The sequence below is a fragment of the Acomys russatus genome, chromosome 5 (assembly GCF_903995435.1).
Source record: "Acomys russatus chromosome 5, mAcoRus1.1, whole genome shotgun sequence".
Classification (NCBI taxonomy): Eukaryota; Metazoa; Chordata; class Mammalia; order Rodentia; family Muridae; genus Acomys; species Acomys russatus.
Window position 1 is genome coordinate 1,477,008 of NC_067141.1, and position 16,587 is coordinate 1,493,594.

General features: G+C 49.6%; 1 protein-coding gene across 2 annotated transcripts in view; it reads left to right on the forward strand.

Moving 5' to 3' along the window:
* Polr3e (RNA polymerase III subunit E) overlaps nucleotides 1-15,710 on the forward strand; it is a 28,144-nt gene extending 12,434 nt beyond the window's left edge. Inside the window, exons 7-21 of one of the 2 annotated variants that reach the window (XM_051145155.1) lie at nucleotides 574-681; nucleotides 951-997; nucleotides 1,776-1,895; nucleotides 2,877-2,962; nucleotides 3,246-3,290; nucleotides 3,371-3,462; nucleotides 4,259-4,379; nucleotides 7,843-7,924; nucleotides 9,385-9,444; nucleotides 9,528-9,685; nucleotides 10,153-10,214; nucleotides 10,696-11,219; nucleotides 12,993-13,070; nucleotides 13,943-14,068; nucleotides 15,137-15,710. In XM_051145155.1, the coding sequence (XP_051001112.1) occupies nucleotides 574-681; nucleotides 951-997; nucleotides 1,776-1,895; nucleotides 2,877-2,962; nucleotides 3,246-3,290; nucleotides 3,371-3,462; nucleotides 4,259-4,379; nucleotides 7,843-7,924; nucleotides 9,385-9,444; nucleotides 9,528-9,685; nucleotides 10,153-10,214; nucleotides 10,696-11,219; nucleotides 12,993-13,070; nucleotides 13,943-14,068; nucleotides 15,137-15,193 (1,766 nt within the window). In that variant the 3' untranslated portion in view covers nucleotides 15,194-15,710. Of the gene's footprint in view, nucleotides 1-573; nucleotides 682-947; nucleotides 998-1,775; nucleotides 1,896-2,876; nucleotides 2,963-3,245; nucleotides 3,291-3,370; nucleotides 3,463-4,258; nucleotides 4,380-7,842; nucleotides 7,925-9,384; nucleotides 9,445-9,527; nucleotides 9,686-10,152; nucleotides 10,215-10,695; nucleotides 11,220-12,992; nucleotides 13,071-13,942; nucleotides 14,069-15,136 lie in introns of both variants that reach the window. The other variant, XM_051145154.1, reaches the window with a different exon arrangement.
* Nucleotides 15,711-16,587: the final 877 nt, after the last annotated feature.

The window sequence follows — 16,587 nt, forward strand, 5'->3', positions numbered from 1 at the left end:
GCCAGAGGAGGGTCTTGGATCCCCTGGAATTGGAGTTATGGATGGTTCTGAGTTGCCCTGTGGGTACTGGGAATCAATCACTTGAGTCTCCTTCAAGAGCAACAAGTGCTCTTAACTACTGATCCATGTCTCCAGCCCTGGAAGCTGTGATTCTTGCAGCCAGAGACAGATCATAGAGACCAGATTGTCCTCTAATGGACTTTGGTAGGGCTCTGGCAACAGCAGTGTGGCAGAGGCCCAGGGGAAAGTACTGAGTTGTTCATGGTGCATAGAGGGAGCAGAAGGGGAGAGGAGAGGAGACCTGACTGGGCAGGGAGGGGCATGAGTGCTGGGGAGTGGAGGGGAGGTCAATCTCCAGGAAGTGCCTTTGAGCTCTTGCTCTGGGGTGTTCTCATTTTGCCTAGTTGGAAATAGCCTAGTTGGTGCTCCTGAAGAGGCTAGATTTGGGGCTGGAGTAGGATGGTGGTTTAGCCATAGATGTAGGCCTTGGGGGACTTGGTGATTCCTTTGAGCAAGTTAGATATATCTGCTTTGGCTCACAGAGGCATGTTCAAGCCCTTCTTCCTTTGCCAGGTGAGCTCCACTTGACGCCTTTACATGGCATCCTGCAGCTTCGGCCCAGCTTCTCCTACCTGGATAAAGCAGATGCCAAGCACCGAGAGAGGGAGGCAGCCAATGAGGGTGAGCCTGCTGACAGTCTGTGGTCTGGGTGGGCCGACTTGGGCATGCGAAAAAGGTCAGACTGTGGGATGCTTACTGGCACCCCAGACCCCTATCCCCACCTTTGGGACAACCAAAACATGTCTCCACAGGTTGCCAGACAGCACCTGAGGTTTAAACTGCCCCATTTGAGACCACAGCCCCTTGCTCGGCCTTCCTGAGGGAGGGTTGTGTTGGGGCAGAATGAGCAGTTCCAGTAGAGGCTGTACTGACAGCTTGCTTTGCAGCAGGGGATTCCTCTCAGGACGAGGCGGAAGAAGACATTAAGCAGATCACGGTGAGCTCTGGCCCTGGAAAGTGGGAGCAGCATGGCTGGCAGGAGACAGCGGGGGGTGCAGGGTCTGAGCGGAACAGATTCCCCAGCCTTGGGAATAACAGATGCGGAGTTCTCGAACCTCCTCACCTGCTGCTTAGAGGGAGAAGTCTACCCCTGCCCAGCCTGACTCCTGTTGTTCTGTGTAACAGCTGGGATCCTGGGGTGTGGCAGTTGTCTGGAAACAGGAAGGTGTAGCCCACGAGCCCCAGTGAAGTCACACAGGCTCACAGAGTCTCATGTTGATTACCTGTGTGATTCTGCCTTTTTAATGGGTGCCAAAGAGTGGTTACTGTGCTAATAAGTTTGATTTTGGAAGATTTCGACTGTTAGGCCTCCACTCAGGATGTATGAGGTCCCTTCTGTTTATGTGTATTAAGTTTACAATAATCTTGCAGCTGTCAGAGAAATGATTAGACTTTGCACATCCTGGTGGACTGTCTTCTGAAGTGATGTGCCAGAGAGTTCAGGCTTCGGAGGTTTGTCCTATTCTCATCAGCTTGTTGGGTAGTCTTTAAAACCTCCTGTACCCTCTTCAGAAAGGTTTGCCCTGGCACCTGTGTGGCCTACTCATAAAGCCTTAGCCAGAGCAGACAGAAGGAAGAAAACACCATTCCCAGCTCTCATTGGCAGATTACAGACTGAATTTCAATAGCAAAGCTGGTGGGGGGGAGGGATCTATGGTCTGGCAAGATGTGTAGGGGCCACAGACCCGAGGGTGTGACCTTTCACCTCTTAACAGGTGCGGTTCTCCAGACCAGAGTCTGAGCAAGCCCGCCAGCGCCGTGTGCAGTCCTATGAGTTCCTGCAGAAGAAGCATGCAGAGGAACCGTGGGTCCACCTGCACTACTATGGTGTGAGGGTGAGCTGGGGTGGGACCCCGGGGGAGGGTGAGCCGGGGCAGGACCTGGGGGAGGGTGAGCCTGGGAGGGTGAGCGGGTCAGGACCCGGGGAAGATCCTCAATGCCTGGAAGCTGCTTGTCTCACCTTCAGCTTCACAGTGTGCATGGCCACTTTGCATGCCGTAGAGAGTGTGAAGTCCTGTAGGCAGCTTGCATCGTGTCCACATGTCACGTAGCAGATGTCATAGAGCAAGGGAAGCAGAGATCCACTGTTCCAGTTTAGGGTTTGGTCCCTGAAGCTGTGTGTGCAGTGGGGCTGGTGTTTGGTTAGTGGTTTTCATGCACCATGCATGCTGACTGCAAGCTAGACACTTCATCTGGGGTTGTCCTGGAGAATGCTGTCTGTTACATACTCTCAGGTTGCTGTCCGCCTGGCCAGGGCAGTTTTAATATATTTGGTTTCCAGGGCTTTGCAACCTGACACTACACTCAGCAAGGAAAGCAATTGGACATTAGTGTTCCGGTCCCTGACTAGGTCTTCCCAATCTTTGGGGGAAAGTCCAACTAAACTTTCCAGGAAGAGATTAGTATCGAGAGAGCCTTAGGTTCAGGGTCAGACTTGCAGATCCTCTACAGCTTCTTCCTGGATGACCTTGGAAAGATGCCTTTTCCTTGTTAGTCTCAGTTTTCTTGCCTGTGAAACAGGAATAGTTAGAGCTGTGTAGAGCTAGTTACTCTGTGAATGAGCATGGTACAGAGCCTGGTGCACGGCAGGTGCTTGGGGAGTGCTAGCTCACTTTCAGTCCTTGCTGGTGTTTCTGCACTACAGACAGATCATGAGAGCTGGGGTCCTAAAGCCAGGGGATTGGTGATAGAGACCACATTGCAGAGGCTTTGTGAGTGCTGTGCTCCGGGTGCTGCATATGGGCCTGTGGCTGGCCTTGGAGCAGGGCAATGAGTGGCTGGAGTGGGAGGTGATCTAGGCTGCCTTTTCCTCACAGGATAGCCGCTCAGAGCATGAGCGCCAGTACCTGCTGTGCCAGGGATCCAGCGGGGTGGAGAACACGGAGCTCGTCAAGTCACCCAGGTGGGAAAGGCACCTTTGGGACTGTGGCCCCTTCTCTGTGTAGGCAGGGTGAAGGAGGGATGCAGACACTGCTCCTGGAGACGTTCCAGGAGGGTGACGTGGCATAGGTGAGCCTCATGTTCTGTGAGGCTGCTGTCTAGGAGCTGGGGACTGTTGGGAGTAGGGGGACTGGGTGTTTGCTTACACCGGTCCAGCTTTCAACCTGGCTGTGCTCTGGCTTACATGCAGGGGTGAGGCAGAGTCCACAGAGCCTCTGACACCCCTGCACGCCTACCTCTTACAGTGAATACCTCATGATGCTCATGCCACCCAGCCCGGAGGAGGAGAAGTGAGTAAAGGGCTGTTGTGCCCCACCCCCTCCACTGTCTCCCACTGGCTTCCTCTAACTACTCAACGTGCTTCTAACAGGGACAAGCCTGTGGCTCCCAGCAATGTCCTGTCCATGGCGCAGCTGCGCACATTGCCCCTGGCTGATCAGATTAAGGTCTTGATGAAGAACGGTGAGTCCTGATTTCTGCCACCAGAGCCCCTGCCCCCCCCAGAGTCGCCCAGCTTGGCAGCTCCATTCTTGTCTGGGCAGATCCGTAATGCGCCACTGTGCCAAGTCACCCAGGTGTGACTGGCCCTTCCGATGAGCTCTTCTCCCGTAGGAACCCAGGCAGGGTAGCATGAGCTTCGGTCTGTCTGTAGAAGACTAGTGTGGGTTCCTGGACACTGATGGGCCTGAGCACAGCCTTACATGGAGTGTGAAGTAGGATTCTGTCTTGGTGCCTTACTGGGCTCCATATGTTAAGGACTAGCTCCTGTTTCCTTTTTCTCTTGGAGCTTTTGGGGGCTGAGTCCCAAGCTCTGGGCTCCTCTGAGAAGTCTTAGACCCGATACAGCAGGACCCTCTGCCTGTCTAGGCTTCTGTAGATGGCTCCAGACGGGACCTTCCCTCCAGGCTGCCCTGGGCTCCCTGAGGTTAACTGGCCTGGGGTTAAATCTTGGCTCTGCTTTTTCTAACCAACTGAATGTGGGGGGATTTTCAACTCTTTCTGGGCCTAGTAGTGACAAGATCTTGTCTGTACCCCTTAGTTTTCCATACAGATCCTCACATTTGTTCTTTGAGAGGCACAGGCCTGGCATACAGTCTGCCATCGACTGTGATACTGTTGGCACCATCGTTACTACTCACACTCCTATGAGTTATGGGGGCTGGGAACTTATGCTCTACAAACATTTTGAGGAAGATGGAAGGGGTCAAGTCTCTTGTCACTTGGCCAGTGAGTTGTGCCCTTTGTCTATCCACCTCAGTGAAAGTCATGCCTTTTGCCAATCTCATGAGCCTCCTGGGCCCCTCCGTGGACTCCGTGGCTGTTCTTCGTGGCATCCAGAAGGTGGCGATGTTAGTCCAAGGGAACTGGGTGGTAAAAAGGTAAGCTGTCTGGGAGTCTATAAATTGAATGACATTATTGGTATTGTTTTGCCTAGTTGCGGTTTATGTTTCCAGGACTCTGTTTGCATTTTTTCATATTAGTAATTAGTGAGGAGGGGACAGGGACAGACACACACACTAATTTGGGCGTTGTCTCTTGACTCTATTGGCTCCCTACAGCACCTGTGACAGTTTAGCTGCACATCAGTTGCTTTTCACTCTCTTCATAGACAGCTCAAAATCTTAGAGTGTTTTAGCTATTCTCATCTCTCGTGTATATTTTAATTGTGTCTATATTTTCAGGCCCACAAGACTTTATCCAGTTAGTGTTCTTAGGCTTACTCACATGTCTGCCATATATATATGTATACATACATATATATAGGTTTTAAATTTTTTCTTTTATTGGTACATTGGTGTTTTGTCTGTATGTAAGTGTGAGGGTGTTGGATCCTGGAGTTACAGACAATTATGAGCTGCCATGTGGGTGCTGGGAATTGAATCCCTGTCCTCTGGAAGAGCAGTCAGTGCTCTTAGCCACTGAGTCAACTCACCAGTTCCACATGTCTGCCTTTTGTATCATACTTTGATCCCAGCGTACATCTGGGAAAGACAACAGTTTTCCTTAGTTTCTAAGTTCATGATTATTCTCTTTGTGCATTGATGGATTCTTTGTGTATGTGATGTACACATACATGTATGTATGTTCATGTGTATGTGTGTATGTGTGTATGTGTGTATGTGAAGGCCCAAACAATGTTGATGTTGTGTCTTTCTCAATTGCTCTTCACTTTATTTTATACATTTTTAAATTTTAATTTAATTCAATTTTATTTTATTTTTTTGATTTTTTTTTTGAGACAGGGTTTCTCTGTGTAGCTCTGGCTGTCCTGGATTCGTTTTATAGGCCAGGCTGACCTCGAACTCACAGCGATCTACCTGCTTCTGCCTCCCGAGTGCTGGGATTAAAGGTGTATGCCACCAGGCCCTGCTCACTTTATTTTATTGAACAGGATCCTGTTGCTGAGCCTGGACTTATCCCATCTTGGTTTGCCAGCCATGGGGCTCTTCTGTCTGCCTCCCAGGTGCTGAGATTATAGGTGTATTATGTGTGTGTGTGTCGTTACGTGGGCACTGTAGGTTATGTGTGTGTGTGTGTCGTTACGTGGGCACTGTAGGTGAGTGCAGATGCCCTTGGAGGTGAGAGGAGTCAGATTGCTCTGGAGTTGCGAGTTAGAGATGGCTATACAACAGCCACCTGCTGTGGATGCTGGGAGACAAACTCAGGGCCTCTGCTGGAACAGTTCATGCCCTTAACTGCTGAGCCATCTTTCTGGCTTCCTGCCTGGCTGTTTATGTAGGATCTAAGGACCGAAATTGTGGCCGCATGCTTGTGCAGCACATGTGCTTTGGCCTGTGAGCCACCTCCCGGCCTGAAAAGTCCACATCAGCCTAATTCTTGTTCCTTGATGGTGATCTTTGTTTGCCTTTGGTTGCTTTGAAGCAGTTTTCCTTGTTTTGGCTTTTCCACTGTTGCATTAGAAAGTCTTAAGTGAGAGCCGGGCGTGGTGGCGCACGCCTTTAATCCCAGCACTCGGAAGGCAGAGGCAGGCGGATCGCTGTGAGTTCGAGGCCAGCCTGGTCTACAAAGTGAGTCCAGGATGGCCAAGGCTACACAGAGAAACCCTGTCTCGAAAAACCAAAAAAAAAAAAAAAGTCTTAAGTGTAGTTTTCTTTTTACATTACCTGTTGGGGTTTTTAGGTCCTGACTTTATGGATGTTTTCAGTAGCTTCCTTTCTCCTCCGGTTCTTCATCAGACCATCAGTTCAAGGGAGTAGAGATAGTCTGTTCTGTTAACCCCATTAGTTCCTAGCTCTCAGCATGATGTCTGGAATACACAAGCCAATCCTTGTAAATGCATACTTTAATTAGAATGAAATGGTGTTATAGTAAAAACGTTAACAAAGGCTTTGAAGAATGTAGTGTGAAGCGAATAGTATAAAATGTGGATAGTTCTAAAATTCAAAACATTTCATTACCTTACTTGTTGCCAACCTGGTTGTAAGTGTATCCCTCTTACTGCCACACGGTGGTGTCCTTTCCCAGTAAATACACCTTGATGTTGGAGTACCTAGTTCTCTTTCTTGTTTTCTTTTTTCTTTTTCTTTTCTTTTCTTTTCTTTTCTTTGTGTGTGTGTGTGTGTGTGTGTGTGTGCGCGCGCGGGGGTGGGGTGGGGGGTGGGGAGGGCAATTAGAGGGTTTCTCTGAAGCCTTGGCTGTCCTGGGCTGGAGCTCACAGTGATCCACTTGCCTCTACCTCCCTGAGTGCTGGGATTAAAGGTGTGTGTCACCACACCCAGCTCTACCTAGTTTTCTTTATGGAAGAGTTTTACCATGGCGCATTGCTCGTTAAATGTGGTGGTGGGTACTATTTGTATTTACACTGTGAGCAAATAGAAGCCAGGAGGGGCTGTTGTATCACACACACCTCAAGACACTGACCAAGAGAAGCCAGCCCAGGACTTGTACCTCACAAGGGTTTGAACGTGGACTCTGAATCTGCCTGGCCTCAGTCTGTACTGTTTTTGTCCTTGGAAAGCCTAGCTGTTGAGGTATGGCTTATCTCAGCTTCGGTGTCCTACACATGGCAAGGGTTTCTGTAAGCCTTCTCTTGGATGTTAAGGATGTTAAGCCAGGTCTATCTTTGCATCTATATGAGATTAAAACAAAACAAAAAAACAACAACCATACTTTGATTCAAATATGTCTTTTTTGGTGTGTTCAGTGTATTACTCCATTCAATGTCCCTCTCTGTCCTCAAAGCACAGGGGCCCACAGCATGTGCCTGACTAGGTTCAGTTCACAGTGGGTTCTATCTCTGTGTGGCAGCCAAGAACACTGCCAGGTCTGTGTCCACAGAGTTTAACCTTGGAGCTTGAGTTGCTCGGTACTGGCTGGTATGAGGGGAGGACCTCCAGCAGAGGGGCCATGGCAGCTGGCCTGGGCTGTGGCTGGAGGTAGGGTGGGAGTTGTGTAGGGGCCTGGCCTGCTCATGTGCCTCCGGGCTTTCCCTAAAGCTCTTTGGGCCCTGGCACAGCCTCTGTTCTTTGATGCTCCAGGGCAGGCAGGCAGCAGGGAAGACCTTGCAGCTTGCTTTGGCACTAGTTCCTCTTAAAGCCACACATATTTGACCTGTGAGACAGAGTCTTCTCAAGAGGCCGTGGCTCCGTGAGGTCCCAAGCGTACTTGTCTTTGAGCTCCTAGCTCCTTTTTCGGGCTGGGTCAGTATGTGACATGGTGAGTTCCTGGGCCTGGGAGGAGGGCTGCAGACTCAGGCCTGATGTCTGTGAAAGGATGGGACTGGACTGGCTGGGACTATGAGCTCTGGGCTTCTAATGTAGAATGTGGTGGTGGTGGGACTACAGACAGGGACTGACCAGCTGCCTCTGCTTGATTTGTCAGTGACATCCTGTATCCCAAGGATTCATCCAGCCCTCACAGTGGCATGCCTGCTGAGGTGCTCTGCAGGGGCCGAGACTTTGTCGTAAGTACCTAGGCTCTGGCCACGGGGAGGGGATAGAACCAAGTAGGGAGGTCATTGTGAGCAGGCCTCACTGTGGGGCTCTGCTCAGTGTTCTTTTCTCCTCTGGGCATGTTGAGCTGATGAGACCCTGCAGCATTCCAGAGGGCTCCAGTTATTCAGTGTGTGGGGTTCATGTGGTTGAGTAGTGTATTACGAAGCTCACCATGGTTGCAGAGTTAGCTTAAATCAGGATTTTGCCATAAATTATGTTTTCAGTTGTCATGAGTGATTGGATTGGCAGCATTGGGTCCATAGCCCTGTCCAACACGTACTTTGAGTTTTTTTTTTTTTGTTTTTTTTTTGTTTGTTTGTTTTTTTTTTTTTTTTTTTTGGTCTTACTTTGTAGACCAGGGCTGGCCTGCCTCTGCCTTGAGTGCTGGGATTAAAGGCGTGTACTACCTCTGCCTGGCTGCTTTTCTGCTTATTTATTTATTTTTAGACTTATGTGTATGACTTTTGTCTACATGTGTGTATGTGCATATGTGCATTTGGATGGAACCAATAGTTCCCTTTTACCATAGTCTGGCACTTCCTTGTTACGTCTCTAGACTTTGTGATGTCAGAGCTAGGTAGCTCATCCCTCCTTCCTCTCACGCTGCCCTGTTTGTATCCAGAGCTTACGTCTCTGGATTCTGTACTGCCCTCTAACCCTAGGCATTTATACTTTGAATTTGCTGAAATGTGGCTGCTTAGCGCTGTTGACGATAGCCCTTGTGTTCTGCACAGGCTCGTGGGGGACCAGCCTTTACAGTGTCTGAGGACAGCTACATTTGCTCTTCTGACTAGATATTGTTAGCTTTGAGGGAAGTTGGTGCTGAGGACCCTCAGTATTCTGTTTGATCTGGGCACAGAGTGTTGCTCCCACCAGGCCTCATTCACTCACGCACAGGTGCCCCTTGCTTTTGGCTGCTTCTCTAGGTAAGCACATACACTTGCATTGGAGCCTGCAAGGTCTGTGTTAAATACGTTAGTATAGACAACCAGTCATTCTATCTTGGTTCTCAGTCACTCGCCCCTCTCCCGAGTACTCCTGTGAGGTAGGTCAGAGACATGACAGCTGATGAGGCACTGACTGAGAGGGCTGTAGGGAGCCTACGCCTCTGGGAAGCCATGACAGCTACCAGCAGCTGCCACAGAGGAATGTTGCCATGCATGGGGCAGCACCCTGTTGCTGAATCCTCATGACACTTTTAGGTGGTCCTGGGATGTACAAGACCCTGTCCATTGAACATTTTGTTTTGATGGAATAAGGTGGCCCAACCATCCTGGAGGAAAGAGCACATCTCTAAAGGCTGAAAGTGGCTTAAGTGAAAAAGGCTACCCAAGGCACCTCCTAAAAGAGTAGGGCAGGAGCCCCATTTTGTTCTGCTGCCCAGATTCTTTGCCAAGGCCCCCTAGAACATGATGCTTTTTTCTCTCAGATGTGGAAGTTCACACAGAGCCGATGGGTGATAAGGAAGGAGGTGGCGGCAGTGACCAAAGTAAGTGCTGTTCTTCATGGCCCTAAGGGCTCGCTACAGGAGGGGCTTGAAGCTGGCGATGGCTCACACTCCTCCCCCACCAGCTCTGCGCCGAGGATGTGAAGGACTTTCTGGAGCACATGGCTGTAGTGAGGATCAACAAAGGATGGGAGTTCTTACTGCCTTACGACCTGGAGTTTATCAAGAAACACCCTGATGTGGTCCAGAGGCAGCATATGCTGTGGTCGGGCATCCAGGCCAAGTAAGGGCTTATGGAGTGGTATGAAGGGGTATAGGAGGCGGCCCTGGACCTGCTCCCTAGGAGCAACACAGTTGGAGTGCATCTGGGCAACGAGGGACACATGGGTGGGAATGTGTACACTGCTTTCCACAAAGATGATGACTGCTAAATGTCCCCAAGCCCTCTTAGCACAGAGCTGATGCAGCCACACCCCCTGCTTGTCAGAGCTGCTGTGTTCTGAGGGGCTCGAGAGGAGGGAGAAAGGCACATAGTCTAGCAAGAAAGACAGGACGGCTGCTCTCTTGACACTGGCCCTGGGCTCTGGCCAGGGACTTGTGTGCTCAGAGGGCTTGCAGGGGAGAAGGCCTGGCAAAACCTTGTGTACACGGTGTTTTGGTGACCAGTGTCCTGGGCTTGGGGCCTTGTTCCTTAGGGGCAGGAAGTACAACATGTAGGTTAGAGTTTAAAGGGTTTATTCTCTTTTTCAGATTAGAAAAAGTCTATAATCTCGTAAAAGAAACCATGCCAAAGAAGCCGGATGGACAATCAGGTGTGTGTGGCTTCAGGCTGGGTAGGCTCCCAACGTGGTCACTGGCCCAGAAGGGACCTTTTTTTGGGATCAGAACCAGAAAACAGCCATGTTGTTCTCAAAGCTCACTGTCTGTGCTGTCTTCCCTTCTCCCTCCACCCCACCACCAAGTCAGCCTAACGCTTGTTCAGCAGGACAGCTTTTTACTCCTACCGCCCCCCTCCCCCTCCAGGATTGTACTGTGTCCTTCAGGGCAGAGTGGATTCTGAGACTTTTTGGATCAGCAGGTAGTGTGATAGGAGCAGGGCTCTGTAATTCTGTGCCCAGTTTGATTTCTTCCCTCAGTATTAGGTAACAAAGTTCTACCTGAGCAAGGAAGGGTGGAAGACAGCACGTGGTTCCTTGCTTCAGGAGCCGTCTTCTGGTGTCCCCTGCTCTCTGTCTCCATGCTTTGTCTGCCTGGGACTTGTGCCCTTCTGAACCATACTGCCTGTCTACACAGGGCCTGCTGGTCTGGTCTCTGGGGAACAGCTGGTCCAAACAGCCAAAGCCAAGGCCCAGCAGAACCACGCCTTCCTGGAGCGCGAGCTGCAGCGTCGGAAGGAGCAGGTGCGGCCAGCCACCACCCTGCCCAGCATGCAGATCAAGGAGGAGCCTCTGAGTGAGGAGGAAGCAGAGAGGGATGAGCTGGAGGCTGACGAGGAGGAGCCCATGGACACTGCACCCAGCAGTTGCCTCAGCACCAAGTTGGCCAATGGGCTGCCTGCTGGACGGGCAGTGGGCGGGGACAGCGTAAACGGGCACCCAGTTCCAGGCTGTGCCAGCAGCCCAGTGGCCCGGGAACTGAAAGCTTTCGTGGAAGCCACCTTTCAGAGACAGTTTGTACTCACACTGAGCGAACTCAAGCGCCTCTTCAATCTGCACCTGGCAGGCTTGCCCCCGGGCCACACACTCTTCAGCGGCATCTCGGACCGAATGCTACAGGATACAGTGCTGGCCGCTGGCTGCAGGCAGATACTGGTGCCTGTAAGTAAAGCCTGTGTCTGCCAGGAGGCAAACAAGGTCACTCAGAGCCCTTCAGGAGGGCAGCTGGGCAGTTTGCACCTTCTCAGGAATCAAGAAGCACGGGGAGAAACCCGTGCCTTGGCCACAGCTGTCTGTCTTGGCGGCTGTGTCTGACCGTGGCCGTGAAGCTGCATGAGGACAGGGCGTTCAGTGTGCTGGGTCAGCTCTCAGGCTCCCTGTCCTCATCTGAAGTGGATGTGTGGGTTTTCTACCACAGGAAAGGAAGATGTGTAAGGGCTCTAGCCGCTGTCAGGGGCTCAGTGAACACAAGTCCTTTAGCTAGTTGTTGCGTAGTCCGTAGGACATGACTGGTACAGCTAGCTGGAATGCGAACCTCAGTCTGGAGCCTCTGTCCTCCTTTCACAGAGATCAGTGAAGCATTTCTCCACATGGAGAAGCTATGGCTTCCTTGGCTTGCAGGCCAGTTGACCACATAAGCTCTGGCCTCTGCACACACATTTCAGGCACTAGGCATGGCGGTGGTAAAATGAGCTGCCTCTACTTCAGTTCTCTCCTGCCCATGGCGTGGGCGCCATAGTGGGGTAGGAAACTGTTCCTTCGGTTGGAAAGGAGTGCCTGGCTCTGCCCATGCCATCCCAGGAGACAAATGTAGTAAGGATGTTGGTGGGGTGGCTGTGCTGACTTACAAATAGGGAGTATTGCCATGTGCCAGGCTCACAAGTGCCTGTGGCCGAGGATGGTGCTTAGGCCGAGGCCCTCGCCTCTGTGTGTCAGGAACAGCCCCTGTGATCTCTTCTGGGAGAGCTTCCTTGCTGAGATCTGCTTTAGAAGGTGCTGGGAGTGGGTCTCTGGCCACCCCAAGTGGGGCCATTTTCTGCAGGCCTACTTTTCTGTGTACTGGGCAAGAGAAGGGCACCAGCCTGGTGGTAGTGAGATTGCCTGGGCCGTCCGCATGGATGGAGGTGCGGAACCTGCTGTGGATGTGCTGCTTTTCCCTGCCCACCCCAGAAGCTGCTCTGGCCATGTCCTTCCTCTTGGAAGTGCTGGCCTCTGGAGGCAGTTTGACCCAGGGACCATATTCATAGCATATCCAAGAATAAAGGGCCCTGGATCATCCTGCCTTCTAGTTTTTCACACAAAGGACATGGGGCTTAGGGAGAGCAAGTAGACGTATAGACTCAGGTTTGACTCAGGGTTTGCTACTATGGGCTAAGTAGTTGTAGACAGTGAACAGCTCTGGATTTGCTTATCCTTTTGGCAGATGAGTTGGGTGACCCCTCAGGTAAGATCATACCAATTCCTGTATCAGGCTTCATGTGCTATAGGATCCTCGTGTAGGATGGAGAGACTGGGGCGCACAATGCTGGCTTCTTCCCTGACCTCCTTTCCAGGTACCAGGACTGTCATCTGCTTCTGGTTAACCCTGAAGCAAGTGGCATTAAAGGCTTGGGAGTCTGCCAACATGTTGCTGTTGCCACACACCTTATGCTGTCTTTGTGAGAAACAGCCAAACGGAGGCCCTAAGGACCGATGAGGAAGGGGAGAGCTTAGAGCATGAGCCCAGGCAGACAGCACAGGGCAGCATTACTGTAATGCCGTCCCCAATACCTCTTGTTGCCCTGGCATCCAGTCTCTCCTAACCAGAGACAGTGAGTAGAAGGAACTAAGCTTGGACCACACTTTCCTAGGACTGGGCTGCAGGCCAGATGGGGTGACGTGGGAAGGGCAGCAGGTCCATAAGACAGAGAAATGACCAACTCATACTTGGGCCAGTTTCCCCCACAGACTGCTGCTTCCCCTGATGAGCAGAAGGTATTTGCCCTCTGGGAGTCTGGAGACATGAGTGATCAGGTGAGGTGCCTTTCTGTTTTTCCTCTCGCCATCTTCTCTTTCTCAAGAGTGGGAGTCCTGTAAGGTTGAGGCCTTTAGGAGCTGCCCACTGTAGTAAACCACTCCACACCCTGCAAGACAGGCAGAATGTGCCAGTGGCTTGAACCTGAACTTGGGGGTCTGCTGCAGTAGAACAGTATCACCTTTGAAAAGATGACTGGAGCCACGTGGTGGTGTCACACGCCTTTAATCCCAGCACTTGGTAGGCAGAGGCAGGCGATTGCTTTGAGTTTGAAGCTAGCCTGGTCTACAAAGCGAGTCCAGGACAGCCAAGGCTACACAGGGAAACCCTGTCTCGGAAAGAAAAATTAAAAAAAAAAAAGAAAGAAAAGATGACGGTTTCCAGGAGCGTGGTGGCCCCACTATGAGGTTTCTGAAGAGCTTCCATGGGATAGAGATGCCAGCCAGGCTTGCAAGCCACGTGCAGATTACATATCTCTGTGGCTCCCAACAGCAGGATAGAAGGTGTTTTATTAGCTGTCTCAGACCTGGACTTAATGGTTATTTTGTCTTGTGATCCTCTCCGGTGTTTGTACAGTGCAGCCCTGGGGGCCGAGGTTCGGGTGTCTTTAAATCATGAACTTGCCTGGACCCCGAAGATTAAAATTTACTGTTTTAGCAGAAGTGCCAATTAATTCTTAAAAGTCCAAACTGTTCACCCTGAAACAGTGACAAATGGGCCAGAGTTGCTGATCTTTAATCAGAAGTGTTGAGCCACAGGCTTTTGGTTAGATACTGCATGGTGGAGCTGGGGCCATCATTTTGGGTCTTTTGTTTGGGGATAATTCACATTTGGGATACTGTTTTTCATATTAACATTTTCTTTCTTAAAGCATCGACAGGTTTTGCTTGAAATATTTTCCAAAAACTACCGAGTACGCCGGAATATGATCCAGGCTCGGATGACTCAAGAATGTGGAGAAGACCTAAGCAAACAGGAGGTGGATAAAGTGCTAAAGGTACGTTCACTGTGCACATGACCTCCCCGGAGCATCTAGGCTTGGCCTCTGACCTGCCTTTTTAAGGACACTTGTGTGTGGAATAAGGACTTGTGTCTGGTGCCTTTATTCCTGTTCTGTGCACAGAAAGTCAGGACAGCTCTACCCCAGTCCCCACCAGTCTGATGCATCATCAACTGCTCAGGACTAGCGTTGGTACACGGGCAAGAGAGGGAACCATTTTACACAGCAGAGCTTGTGTTGGGTTGCATCATCTTCATCTAGTAGAAGACAGGTGTAGACGAGAATCCTGTGCCTGTGAATCCTGTACCACTTGCAGTATAATCCTTTTTTTAATTTAAAAGGAAGTACTGCCCGGCAGTAGTGGCGCACACTTTTAATCTTAGCATTCAGGAGGCAGAGGTAGGTAGCTCTCGAGTTTGAAACCAGCCTAATCTACAGCGTGAGTTCCAGAATAGCCATGGTTATACAAAGAAACTTCGAAAAATCAAAAAAAAAAGAAAAGAAAAAAAAAAGGTTCACATTTGCTTAAATGTGAAAATACGAGCTGGGCATGGTGGCGCATGCCTTTAATCTCAGCACTTGGGAGGCAGAGGCAGGAAGATCTCTGTGAGTTCGAGGCCAGCCTGGTCTACAAAGCAAGTCCAGGACAGCCAAGGCTACACAGAGAAACCCTGTCTTGGAAAACAACAAGAACAAAAGAAGTGAAAATACTTGGAATGCTTTTCTGAACTGTGGTATATTTGTAGACATGGAACCCGGCAAGCCACTGACATGTTTGCTATTATCTTAGTCATGTAAGTGGGTGTGCCTTATTAAGTCCTCTTGTCTTGGTCAACTTGAAAAGCATTTATTTTCTGTTTGTAAAGCACATCTATATTTATAATGCCTCTTAAAATATCCCTGAGGAATGGTGGCTCAAAACTCTTTAGGGACAAAGTGGCTACATAGCAGAATACTTATCAGCTTTTGATTTGCTATTTGTATTCTATTCATTAATCAGATTGTGATAGCAATAGCTATCTTTCCTGCTAAAATCTGCCCTTAACATGTTTTCTTAATTCCTAGGACTGTTGTGTAAGCTATGGTGGCATGTGGTACCTTAAGGGAACAGTGCAATCTTGACAATAGTAGCAAACCACTAGCTCAACGAATCCAAGCCCAGGGAAGGATGGCAGAGCCAGAAGTAGCCTCGACTTGCTTCAAGACAGAGCAAGAGGATCTGCCCACCTCGTGGCCTGTGGTGCTCCCTGGCCCAGAGGACAGAGGGGCTCATACTTGGCCAGTGGCAGGGCCAGCGTAAGTGAGAGCGCTCCCAGCAGAGACCAACCGGGCCTTCTTTGAAGTACAATTTGAAATTCCTGATGTATTTTGCTTATTTGGTTTCATTCTCATAATAAAGAGAGTGTATACTGACATGGGCAGGATTATGAAAATCATGGTTTAATATTTTCCTTTTTTAAATGATGCCAACAAAGTTAGTTATGTTTACAAGATGAAAAGAACCTTAAGGTTTTTAATATTTAAATTGCCTAGAAGCCAATAATTAGTCTTAGAGTTTCTCTCTGCTAAGACTTCTGCCAATTTTATTAAGACCAAATTGAATATTTTACTGTTGGGTTTCTGAGGCCCCTTTCCCTTTTACAACAGCCCGCTTTCTGTAGCGGTCTCAGCTGTTTACAGGAACCGTAGCAAAACATTAGCTCAACTGCATCTTCTCCTAATGTTACCATAAAGGTGCAAACTGAACCAGGTAAGTGTGGAACCAGTGTGTAAGCAAGGTTATCACTCTTTGATGTAAAAAAATAAAATTATATTTTGTGTATTTTTAAAATAAATGCTAACACTAAACTGGCATCATGGTGCTGTTGTCCCCAAATAGTTGCAGGAAGAAAATGTCAACTGTGCTCTCAGAGCATTAAGTACTAAAGAGAGAAGGGAGTCTGTGACACCAGCACACCAGCTCATGAATCCACTTGTTGCGAGACTGGTCTGATAGTGCCTGCAGGTCCCCGGAGACTGGTCTGCTCCCATTGCTCAGGCTGCCAGACATAGGTGCAACCACTGAGTGGTCTTAGCTGTTGCAGACATGGGAGCAAAAGGAAAGAAGGATGAAAAGTGAACACAAACTTCTTAAGGAGGGAAGGAAGCCAACTCCTTCCAGGGAATATGAGAGCTGCTTAATTTTTAAGGTTTAGTAATTACATTAAAATAGTTTAAAATAAATATTAATATACTTCAGACCCAAATATTTTAAATCAAAATGTAATAAAAGTATTTTTCTTTGTACTAAATCTTTAGAATGTGGTGTTTTACATGTCTAAACCCCTCAGAGCACTGGTTTGCATGCTGGGGTGCCACAGTTAGCTGTGGTGAACATGCCAGACAGTACAGCCCTAGACGATGGGGGAGAGGTGAGCTAGGCTGCGTGAGGTGTGACTTGTGCCATCTAGGTAAGACGTGTTGCTGTAGCCCATCGACTGCAGCATGATCACTACCACTTGGGGGTTGAAATGATG